The sequence below is a fragment of the Rattus norvegicus genome, chromosome 7 (assembly GCF_021556685.1).
Source record: "Rattus norvegicus strain SHRSP/BbbUtx chromosome 7, alternate assembly SHRSP_T2T, whole genome shotgun sequence".
In the NCBI taxonomy this organism is placed as follows: Eukaryota; Metazoa; Chordata; class Mammalia; order Rodentia; family Muridae; genus Rattus; species Rattus norvegicus.
The window spans coordinates 68,497,099-68,509,616 of record NC_141540.1 but is presented as its reverse complement, the minus strand read 5'-3'; the positions used below and the strand labels follow the sequence as shown (position 1 = coordinate 68,509,616).

At 37.4% G+C, this 12,518-nt stretch overlaps 1 protein-coding gene across 15 annotated transcripts in view; it reads left to right on the top strand.

Moving 5' to 3' along the window:
* Positions 1-12,518, top strand: part of Usp15 (ubiquitin specific peptidase 15) — a 163,074-nt gene that overhangs the window by 83,823 nt on the left and 66,733 nt on the right. For all 15 annotated transcript variants that reach the window (NM_001433839.1, NM_001433848.1, NM_001433838.1 and 12 more), the window contains 2 exon segments: positions 2,571-2,698; positions 8,512-8,642. In NM_001433839.1, the coding sequence (NP_001420768.1) occupies positions 2,644-2,698; positions 8,512-8,642 (186 nt within the window). In that variant the 5' untranslated portion in view covers positions 2,571-2,643.

Below are 12,518 nucleotides of genomic sequence, written 5' to 3'. Positions count from 1 at the left end.
AGACAGATCTCTAGAAGTACTAAACCAGCCTGGTCTCCATACTTAGTTGCAAATGCACCAGAGTTGCAAGATGACCTTGTCTCAAAAATAAAAAAGTTTCTTTCTTCCACCCTAATGTAGCACTCTTGGTCAGTACTTAGATAAATGAAAACTGAATTAGAAAACTATTTAAGCAGCAACATTGTTTTATACTCTACAATTCAAGAAGAGCCTAGTATGTGCTAGCTTATGCACTAATTCCAGCACTCCTGAGGCTGATGCAGGAGGACCATGAATTCCAGGTTAGACTGGGCTGTATGTTTGAAAGAAAAGGAAAATCTCAGGGGCATATCCACTCAGACGGCTGGTGGATAGGAGATTGTTCACTTTAAAGAATATTTCTTATAAACAGCCTTTACTGGGTAAAGAAAACGTGATGCAGGTACACAGTGCTTCCCATAAGAAAGGATAAAATCCTGTAACCAGCACAGACATGGTAATAAGTAAAATAAATAAGGCAGGTATAAAGAACGATAAATTACTCAAGTGTGGATCTGAAAGTTAATCTCATAGCAGTTAGGAGTTAAATGTTTATAGGATAGGGAGAGTTTGGTCTGGGACACTAAATTGTTTGGACTAAGTTCTGGTGTTACACTGTAGTGTTAGAGATACTAATTATGCAGTCTTTATTTAAAAAAGCTAGAAGAAAGCACTTTATAAAGACTTGAAGAAATCCTATTCATGCTGATGTAAGCATTGTACTATGTACATGGATAATACATCACAGGGTACCCCATAAACAGTTTCTCAGTATCAGTGAAAAATGACAAAACTACCAAGAACTATAAAATATAATTGCCAGAAGCTAATTTTGGTTTGGTTGGTTTTGAGATACCATGTGTGTCTATTGCTGGCTTGGATATCCAGGCTGACCTCAGACTTGCATTCTTCCTCCCGAGTCTCCTAGGTGCTGGCAGTGCAAACATGGGCCACCATACCTAGCTGACAAGATACGGCAGGAACTGAGGTCTATGGTTTTGCCAGGTTTTGCTCTATAGACAAGGGTTTTTTATGAATTTTTAACATTTGAATGTTTTTGTAAAGTGCAAAGGGGATTGTTTTTCATTCTTGACCCAACTATTAACTACTATTTAACAATGAAATACTTTGTATAACGAAGTGTTTTCTTCCAACAAATTAACTTGGATTCTTATGGGGAGAAATGCTAACATTTATTGAAAGATATTAATAAAAGCTAATTGAGAAATAGTCCATTCCTGTGGATCAGAAGACAAAGCCACAGTTCTCCCCCAATCTTTTCATTTCAGTGTGATCCAATCATTATCTTATTTTTTGGTAGAGCCTGATAAAATTCTTTTGAAAATACAACACATATAGCTAAGGCAGCTATAACCATGATCTGAAGGCAGGGTTTTATACAGTGTCTTGATTAAGGTAATTAAAACCTGTAGACTTGGGACAGTGATAAATGTGTAGATGAATGAAATGGGGAAGTGTCTCTTAGTGTGACATTTATCTCAGGAGAAAGCAAGCCACATGTTTTAGTATCTTAGCTAAATCGAAAAGGCAGAAAAAATTTATTGAGTGATATCCGTTTTTGATGTATTTATTGGCTTTTAATAAAATTTAGGTGGGGAGGATCATATTTTCATGGGAAATTTTTTAAATATTATACTGTGTGATTTTTAAACCAAGTATAATTTTAGAAATGGGTTTTCTTAAGAATTACTACCTCAGAAAGTTATCCAAGGTGAGGAAGGCCTTGAGTTGCATAATTGCAGTGGGATTAGGGCACTGCAGACTTCTTCATATCCACTTTTAGGGAAGTAAACTGTTCACGACTATTCTGTAAGAATTAGAAGGTTTTATTCAGTTGGTGCCTTTGCTTTAGCTGTTTTCAGACGTAACTGTGGGTTTTTCATTTCTTTAGTGCTGTATATGGAGAGCCCAAAAAATGTTAGAGTGGTAGCCCTCAAAGTTGCCTTGCACACCAAGCTTTGAGCATCTGCTGGTGTGGCCTGCAGTTGGGCCTGGCTGAATGATGATGTCCAGAGATTTTACAGCACTGATGGATGTGGGGAGTCGGGGAAAGCAGTAGTGTGGAAAACTTGGTTGATGAACTATTATTTCTAAGGTTGATGACAGTTAACATAATCAACTTTTAAAACCCTTAGTAATAAGCTTTCCTTTCTTAAAAACACATTAAAGTATGCTATATACATATTGTATTTGTAAATCTCTAGTAGAGCCATTTTTAAATCTTACAACATTGTACTTAAATTCTTATGTTTCTTACAAGTTTTGTTCAACTGATAAGGGTTTTCCTTTCTATTCTTACATCAACACATGACCTCAAGTAGTGACTACTTGAGAACAATGAAACTATTTTGTACAAATGAAGTCTTTCCTCCCAGTATTAAGTACAGTGCACCTGTAACTACAGAGTACTCTTGTTCTTACTCCCTTGAAGTAGACATTCTCTTTTAGTACAGAACAGAGTAACGGAAGCAGATTGTTGTTCTTCTTGTATTTGTAGGCATTTTAATTAACCAGCATCTTGTCTTTTTTAGGTATCTAGTAGATAGTCGGTGGTTCAAACAGTGGAAAAAATATGTTGGCTTTGACAGTTGGGACAAATACCAGATGGGAGATCAAAATGTCTATCCTGGACCCATCGATAACTCTGGACTTCTCAAAGGTATTATATTCTTTAGCGAAGTTCTAAATATGTTAAGTTTAATGGGTAAGGATCCATGGGTATAATAGTGGAGAAAGTTAATGTAAATAAACTGATAATTAGAAATTCATTACAAGTGTGATGTGGTAGCGCACACCTGAATTCCTTGGACAAGAAGCCAAAACAGGAGAATCACTAACTGTTCTCAGTCTGCCTTCAGTACAGAGAGACTCTTAGAGAGAACGGGCATGGGAGGGGAAGAGAGAGAGGAGATGGGGGGGAGTGGAGATACTTTTTTGCAGATCATTCTGTAGTTACTTGGTATGTATATGACACATTGCTCTTTCATATTTATGATGTCATGATTTAGAATTGAAACGTTAAAATGAAGCATGTAACTTAAAAGCACTATTTTGCTGATTTGGGGAAATGGTACTGTGCCTGTTGCTTTTTTAATGGATATATGACATCTTCAGAGTTAACGGTCACCGATATATGGTTACATTCTTGACTTTTACACTGTCCTCTTTCAATCCTCCCGATTTGCCAGAGCTCCTCCAGGTGTCAGTCCCGCACTCACACTGCGGTCCAGTTGGACCACAGACCAAGACCTAGACCTGGATAAGTGAACCTCTAACCTCCATCCATGACCCACACTGTGACATGCACCTGCACCATGTGTAGCACAACGATACATTTTACAATTATTTTTAAAGGGATTATAGAACTATCAAGTGTCTTCGTTTAAGAGAAAGACAATAAAAAATATGTATTTAACTTCCCACATTTGAGTTTGGTTAGCCTCTAAGCTCCATTCATGACCACGTTGATGATGTTTTACCCCACATGGAGCCCTGAATGGACCAGGCTAGTTCTGACATCTGAGAGCTGTTCACAGAGGACAACAGGACATGGTTGGCTGCTGTACTAGAGTGCTCCCGAGATTGAGGCTTTCTGCCAGGACGGCAGTAAGAAACAAGGCACATTCCAGCTTCTTGACTTGTTGGTGGCAGTCACAGGACTGGTTTCTGTTTAAGCTCCATATGTAGACACGTACTGGTGTGGTTGGGATGCCTAGAAATGAAGCACAAAGGACACTTGCTTTGGTTGCCACAGCCCTGTATATTAGACGTGGCAGAACTAGATGATGTTCTCCCCAGTAAAGGAACAGACTAAGCCTGTTTCCATGTGCTCACATGGAGACTGGCTTCTGTTGGCCTCACTCAGGTGCTACTGGTGGCAGCTTAGCTCTCATAGAGAAAGCTAAAAATAAGAGGCAGTGTTTGCTGCACCTAGCACAGCTCTGCAAGATGAAGGAATGCTCACACCCGAAGTTTTCTACAGAAGGAACAAGAAGAGTAGAGTATGCCCCTGGCTTATGGTTTGTAAGTTGAACATTAGAGTAAGATATTATAGGATCCTGGACAAAATTTAAAATAAGAAATAAACGAGTCCTTGTAATTGGTGATGTACCTATGAAGGACAGAAAAGACACGTCTATAGGAAGACTCTGAGAGCCTGAGAATCTTTAGCCAGACTGACAGCTATAGCTGAAGAACATTTAACTAAAGCGGGCCACATTCTAGGTCATAAGTCCTGTCTCAATAAAGTTAGAAGCATTCACATCATACAAGGTATATTCTCTTCCCATGAAAGAGTCAAACCTGCTTTTAAGAAAACATTAAGCCCAGTGAAAAAAGTAGGCAAGAAACTTGAGCAGGTCTTCGCCTTTCCTTTCCCAGAAGAGGTGGGTCTGGGCAAGTAGCAGAAGAGTAAAGCTGTTACTGCATGCAGATGAGGACTTGACTCTAAGCCCCATGTAAGCAGCCAGGTGTCCTGGTGCACACCTATCATCTCCATGCCAAGAACCAGGAGACCTGGGCTCGCTGGCCTGCCAGTCTGCTAAGTCTCAAGACCACTGTGACACTGTCTTAAAGGAGGTGTCAGCTCCTCAGTAAGAACAGCCAGGCAAGCCTTCCCTCTACATACATGCACATGCAACTGAACACACATGAATATACACATACAATTTGTGCATCCACATACTACTATGCCAAAGAAGAAAATATTTTTCCAAAAGAGTATGTATAAGTGTTCATCTTTATATTTGTATTAAAGAAATGGAGAGTGTATAGACTGGAAAGATGGCTCAGCACTTGACAATGTGTGCTTCTCTTGCAAAGGGCCCAGGCCAGTCTGCAGCACCAACATTATCAGCTCACACACACACACACACACACACACACACACACACACACACACACACACTGAAAAATCTTTTTATGAAAATGATGTCAGCGACAGGTGACTGAGGCTGTGCCACCATGATAAGAGCATCAGCATACGTGCAGCCCTGGGTTTAATGCACGGATCCACAGTTTGGTGCCACTACACATGTATAATTTAATTAAAACTTCAGAGAATCACTCTTGACACTTGCTGACTAGGACAGACAACAAATAGATTTAAAGTTAAACATCTGTTAACCATAGTACCCAGTCCTAGTATGCGAGTATTTACCTAAGAGACGATGAAGAATTAAAACATTTGCTCATAAGAAAAGTTCCACATGAGTGCTCACATAGTGTTATAAGTAATAGAAAAATGTGCCAGCAACCCAAGTGCCTGTCAATATCTGAATGGATAAGCAAATGACAGTATGTTCATATAATGAAACCCTACTAGCACTTGAAAATGAGTAAATAACTGATAAGTATCTACAGATCTCAAAAGTAATAGTGTAAGTGACCGAACAAAAGAGACCATGTTGTTTTATGTGCATTTATAGGGGATGTAGATTAGTTTATAGGAACAAAAGACGGGTAATATTTCATAAAATTCTAGGAAATACAAATTAGTCCACTGTAAAGCATAGATAATGATTACCATAACAATGGAATCTTGACAGGCAGAGAGATTACGAGCCACAGGGGAGCTTTTTGGAGTGAGTTATCATTTCCCATTTGTGTAGCTATGACAGAGCTTATCTCTGCTTTGCTCATATACTTGTGGCATAGGACCCAGCTTCCTTTGCCCCTGTGCCATGTGAAGACCCTGGCAGCTCCTGCAATAGAAGAGTACCGGAGCTATAGAGAAAATGCCAGGATTCGAGATGTAGAGAACTAAAGGAAGAGTAAGATGGTCTTGAAACCTCCTAGCAGTTGAAACACATAGACACGGTTACATTTGGATTGCACAAGGAGGATCAATCACATCCTAGGAAATTATGTCTTATCTATATGGAAGAACCAGAAAGTGAGGTTTTCTGGTTCTACTACAGCCTATCCTTAAAAACAAAAGTCATTTGCACATTCAGACCAGAGGTGCTCTTTTGACTGTGGAGCCATGTTTGAAAGGCTTTAGTGAGCTCAGTAATATCATCTGGCCCAGGCCAACATACATGACTGTAAAGATGAAAAGGCAAGTAGAAGTGGCACTGTCTTCATGATATGTACAACCCAGACTTGGAATCTGTGTGTTCTGTCCTGTAAAAGGATCAAAGGATGTGGCTCTAGCTGTTAGCCCATTACAGCCGCTGGAACCAATGCGAGCGTAGCCTAATACATCTCCTCCTCCTCTGTTCAGAGAATTACCAGTTCCTGTAATTTAAGTAAATACAGTTTATTTCAATAAGTTACATCTCATTAGATACAGAAGTGATAAATCAAAAGCTAATTCATCTCTTCTGTTTAATTTGAAAGGTATTCTCTACATATACACATGCACACATACAAAAGTGGTTATTTTATTCTCTGTGAATTCTGACACATAGACTGTTTACCTAAACTTAGATATTGTATAAAGTAATACTTAAGTCTTGTTTTTTGGTTTTTTTTTTTTAATTCCTCCAAAGTTTTCTTCCGGTTATATTGCACTATATGGCAAAGCACATGGAATTAGAATATATACACTCATGTTTGAATTCAAGTCTCTGCAATTTGTGTTTATTGAAACTTGAATAACTTATCATCTCAGTCTATTTACTAATGAAGATTGAGCTACCTAATAATGTTACTCTGAAAAAATAAACATAGAATAAAATAACAAGGATTTTATCCCTCCTCTTTTCTCTCCCTTCTAAGCTCAGGTTGGCCTTTGAACAGAATACACTGTGTAGCTGCTGACCTTCCTTTCCACCTTCCTAGTGCTGGGATTGAAGGTGTGCACCACCACCACACCCAACTAATACCAAGATTTTCTAGAATACAATGCTCCATCCATTGCTCTTGATTTTGTATGATTACCCTGGGCAAGTTACTCAGTGTCTCTGGATATATTCTTATAGTAAAGATACCCATCCTATCATGCAAGGCTTTTATAGAGACTTCACAGTAGTATGTCTGCCATAGTTCCCTGCTATCTCATAGTACAGCTTAGCATATGTAATTTTCTTTCATCTTTGGAGTTTCTGACAACATATCCAAATTTTATTTGCTGACAATTTAAAAATTACAATCACAGTTAAAGAAGCTATGTTTAAAGTTCATACTCAGGGCTAGTAAAATGGCTTAGATGGTAAAGGTACTTATCACTAGGACTGAGAATAAAAATTCAGCTGTCAGGACCTGTGTGGTTGAAGGAGAAAACCAACTCCCACATGAGTGCCTCCATATGAGTGCCATGATACATACAATAAATGCAATAATTTTTTTTTCCTTTTTTCTTTTTTTTGGAGCTGGGGACCGAACCCAGGGCTTTGCGCTTTCTAGGCAAGCACTCTACCACTGAGCTAAATCCCCAACCCCAAATGCAATAATTTTTAACTAGTACTTGTTTTACTTCTATTTTTGAAGATCATATAAAATTCAGACATTGTCAACTTTTGTTTCTATAACAAAACATAAAATATAGCTCTCTCAAACTTCAGGAATCTACAGATGAATTCTAAAAGAATAATACTCTGTTTCTCTCCTGAGCTTTTGTTCTGCAGGAGTAGTATATTCTTGTCATATAATGCCACAGAAACCAGTGTTCCTTCCTTTGATGATTAAATCAACTCAGGACAAGAGTATCCTGTTTAGGTTAGTTGTAACTCATTGAGTTAGTTCTCTTTAGTACTTTGGAACCTCAAATAACCAATTAATAAGTGAGTCCCAGAATGGGACAGTGACATTGTTCTGACTCAGGAAATTATTCCTAGGTTTCTGCTCTGAATTATACAAAAATTCCAAATTTAACTTAGACATTTTAAAACATCTCAGAGTTAATGTTATTTCTGTGCAACTACCATTGTTTTAGTTTGGGGATCAATCTAGACTGTGGATCTTCTGGAATAATGTAGGTGCTTTGCAAAATAACTTCTTTTAAAAAAAATTTATCACGGTCTCCAAGCTTATGTATACTGGAGTCATTTAATATGTTGTTAATTTGATACCAGCTTGTAGCATGCCTATACTAACTCTTGGAAGCTCATGAGGCAGGAGAATTGTAAATTCTTGTCCAGCCTGGACCTCATCAGGAGACCCTGTCCTAAAAAAGAAAAAAGTTAGTGACTTACTCATGAATTTCCTGCACTTAATTATCTAATGTAAGGATGGCTCCCACTGGACCACTGATACTCAGAATATTTGAGGAACCTCTTCTGTTGGTGTCTTAGTTAATATTCGTGCGTTAGAAGTTTAGGAATCTAAAAAATACAGTAGAAAGTTTTCCAGGCAATGGTTTATGTTGAAATATGTTGATTTGAACCTTCTTGGCGTTTTTCTCAGTTTTCATTATTGTAAAACTTGAGACTGTACTCATGAGTTTCAGCATTTATGTCATGTGTAGCCGTGTATTGAGAGCTGTGTACTGTGCTTTCCTGCTCTGTGCTGAGTGTGTTTTTCCCTCTGTAGATGGCGATGCTCAGTCACTTAAGGAACACCTTATCGACGAGTTGGATTACATACTGTTGCCGACTGAGGGCTGGAATAAACTTGTCAGCTGGTACACACTGATGGAAGGCCAAGAGCCAATAGCAAGAAAGGTATATTTGAGAGTTAACTGAGTATAAATATATTTTTGTTGTAGCTCACATTGGTAATTCAATGAGTTCTCTAACCTTCTTAACATTGGGAGAAAAGCCAGAAAAATCTTTCCTTTGCACTGGATCCTAATAATAACTGACCCCAAATATAGGCTCTTACCTACATTCTCACCATTCTAAGGACATATCAATGCATGAGATTAGCTAGTTGACCCAGAATTAATGTCATCTTTATTGTATAGTTGAAGACATGAGAACAAAATGGTTACACCGCTTTTTTCCTAAGACAATTTAAAAAATAAACCAAAAGTGAAGAGTGATTTTTAGAACATAAAATATTTTTAAAAATAAAAATGTAATCTTTTTCAGCTTTTTTTGATGTTTTAAAATTATAATTTATAGAAATGAACATTTTTTTAAAATAAAATGGGCATTACTCCTGTAAAATACAAAATTTCAAGCTAAATAAGCTGACTTTATATCTGTTGAATAATTTATTTGGGTTTATATAATGTGTAGGTCCTTTTTTTTTTTTTTTTTTTCTGTCATTTTTAGAGAATCAAGTGCTCTGATCTGTTGGACAGCCCTATTACCCTTGAAGTGGCACTGGAAGAAAAACTTCTTTTGTTTGTTTGTTTTTTTAAAAAACATTTTTCTTTAAAAAAAATTTTGGCAATTTTATATGTAATGTGTTGTGAGTATATTTACCCTGCTGTCTTCTCTTATCCCCCAGAACTCACTTCTTAAAGGAAATGTGTGTGCGTGTCTTCCTTAGGAGCACACTAGGGGATCTTTGCGGCACAGTCATTTGTACGCTGCAGTCTTCAGTGTGGTACTAGATCTAACAACCAGTTTACTGACTTCTAAAAGGTCTTAGTCTTTTTAAAAAGATGTACTGAAGTTTGGTTTTTTGAAAACTACGGAAATGAAAGAGCAAAGAAAAAGCATCATCAAAAGTTCACAGAATAAAGAGAAGCTTGAGAAGTCTGTTAGAGGGTCATGCTTTTTGTTCTTAATAAGATGAAAACTTTTTTTAAAAATGCAAATTTTCAACATGTAGTTTTCAAATGTCAGTATACTTGAGGTTGTTGGGATGCATCTTTGTTAGAGATGTGTCATTCCTCCACATTAAGTCAGTAGGCTGAGAGGGAAGTTGCTTTAAGAAATAAACACTGAGGGCTGGAGAGATGGCTCAGTGGTTAAGAGCACTGACTGCTCACCCAGAGGTCCTGAGTTCAAATCCCAGCAACCACATGGTGGCTCACAACCATCTGTAATGGGATCTGGTGCCCTCTTCTGGTGTGTCTGAACACAGCTACATTGCACTTATATATAATAAATAAATAATTTTTTTAAAAAAGAGAACTAAACCCTAACTTCTTAAGAGTCTGATTCCAGCCCAGAATTTTATGAATCTGGTTACATTAAAGAACCCATGCTACATAAACAAAGTAATTATGTTCTAGGAACTCAGTCTTTGAAGTATTTCAATTTCACTGTCAGCTGCTCAGTGAAAAACAGACTGACTAGAAAGCAGGGAAATAGGAGAGATGCAGTGTGGCCAAACTAGAAACATACCAGTAGAGAGGGCGAGCTCAGAGTACAGCTAATGGTGAAGCTAGACTTAGTGACAACTGAACAGTAGAACAAGACTGGTAAACAAGATCCCAACACTTCGGAACCTAATAAGTTAATACACTTACATTCGAGTGCAGTGGTAAACAGTGAAAAGTGAATCTTTAAACCAGTCTGTGTCAGTACAAATATACAGTGTGTATTTAAAGCAAAAGACCAGACTGTCTTCAAAGAGCATAGTTGTACTAGTATGGTGACTAAGTCTAACATGCGTCCCCATCACTGAAATCCCAGGGAGAAGAGTGGAGCAGGTAGAGGAATGCCTGAAGAGGGAACAGCTGAAGCTGTTTTCAAACAGAGAGAGATACAAATTCTAGTCAGGAAACAGTCTCAGACTGAAGAGACATAAACGCATATCAAAAGTTCATAAGACCAAAGATATTCCTCAGAAGTTCTGGACAAAGGGATACATTGTCCTCAAAAAATGCATAAATCAAAGAAACTTGTTTCCCTCCAGAAGTAATGGAAGCCAGGAAACTGCACTGCTCTCAGAGGACTACAAGAAAGTAACTGCCAACCCCGGATTCTGTGGCCAGGAAAGGGAGTCTTCATAAGGAGAGGAAGATAGAAAGACCTTAAATTCTTTATCCTCCTGTCTATTTTCCTGATTTTAGGATTTTAGGATTACTTGTGTGCTTTCCTATACCTGCTGTGATATATTTTAAGATTAGGTTATAAAAAACTCTGCAGTTTATATCTTAGGTGTATTTTTTCTCCCCTTTCCATTCCTCTTAGTTCTCTGTCATGGGAAATTGCGCTGTGCATAGCAAGGACATGCAGATACTCTAGGACAGGAATGTGGATGTCAGTTCTAAATGAGTCTTCTATAGCCCAGGGCTTGACAGGACTTCAAGAGAAGTCTCACCCCAGATCAGGATAGCTTAAATCTACAGGTTTTTATCCTCAGAAATGATGTGGGTGTCTCCTGTAAGTCCAAGATAATTTGTCATGTAGCGGTAGGTTGTTCATGCTAGTTAAGTTACCTGGATGCTGTAAATTAACACAGCAAGAGATGTGGCTTTGGCTACACAGTGAGCAGAAACTATAAAACATAGGTATCAATAAAAACCTAGTGGGCCATAAGCAAACTGAGGAGAATTTGGGGTTGAGGAGAATGCCAGTGAGCACTTGAAGGGACAGTAGGGAGGCCTTGACAGCTGTAGGAATATAACCTTTGCAAATGTCTCTACTATAAACCGAAAGATTAAAAACACTATGTCATGGATTTGGTGATTTGCCAAAGTAGTGCCCAATATCTAATTGTATTGCCTATAGTCCTTGTATAAGGATAATAAGCTAAAAATGGAATCTTTAAATATAACAATATTTTATTAGCTTTGAGGATTTTATTACTTTCAGAATTCAAAATGGCAGTAAAAACCAAGAAATATTTCTGAAAACATGGCCTTAAGAATTTAAAGCCGAAGCGTGCCCTGTAACATTACCATAGGAATGTCAGAGATGACTCACAGGAATATTTTAACAAGATCCATTAGGAATTAAGGATGCCATACTCTTAATAATGATCACCGGTAAACTAGTAAAATATCCTGGGTCATCAAACTCCCAAAATAACATAAAAGAAATGATCCAGTATATTTCCAAGTCCCTAGTAGGATTAAACTAGCAATTAATAATGGAGGCACTTGATAATCCCCAACTGCCAGCAGAAACACAAGAATCAAAATTTAAAGTAAATGATAATAAAAATTAATTTATAAAAATGATTGAAAAGCCTACTCTGCCTCCCAAATACTGAACATTAAGATCTCCAGTGGAGGGGGGCTTGCTTCAGCTACTTGATGAAATTCTTTCCATTGCTACAAAGGAAAAGAAAAAGGAATAGGTAAAGTCATTGTGGAGAGTGTTTACAACTGAATACAAATTAATTACAGTAGTGTAGTATCTTAGGATTTTACTTGACTATTAAATCCCAGTCCCAAACTTGTTGGTAACAGTATTTGATTTCTAGTTTTTTAATTATTAATTAGCTACAAGAAAGTTATAAAAATTCAGTATATTGTTACATTCTTTAAACTCTGCATCATTCTGTGTAAGAAATTTAAAGCATCTTAGTTGAGTCAAAATTTAAGTTTTACACTGTGAATTAAGCCTATTAAAATTAGAGACATGTAGTCTGTGAGACTATTTTATAGATTTGTAACAAACATAATTAAGAGAACATATCCAAGGAATTAATGCTGGATTTTACAGCAAACTTCAGATAGTCATTTAAAACCG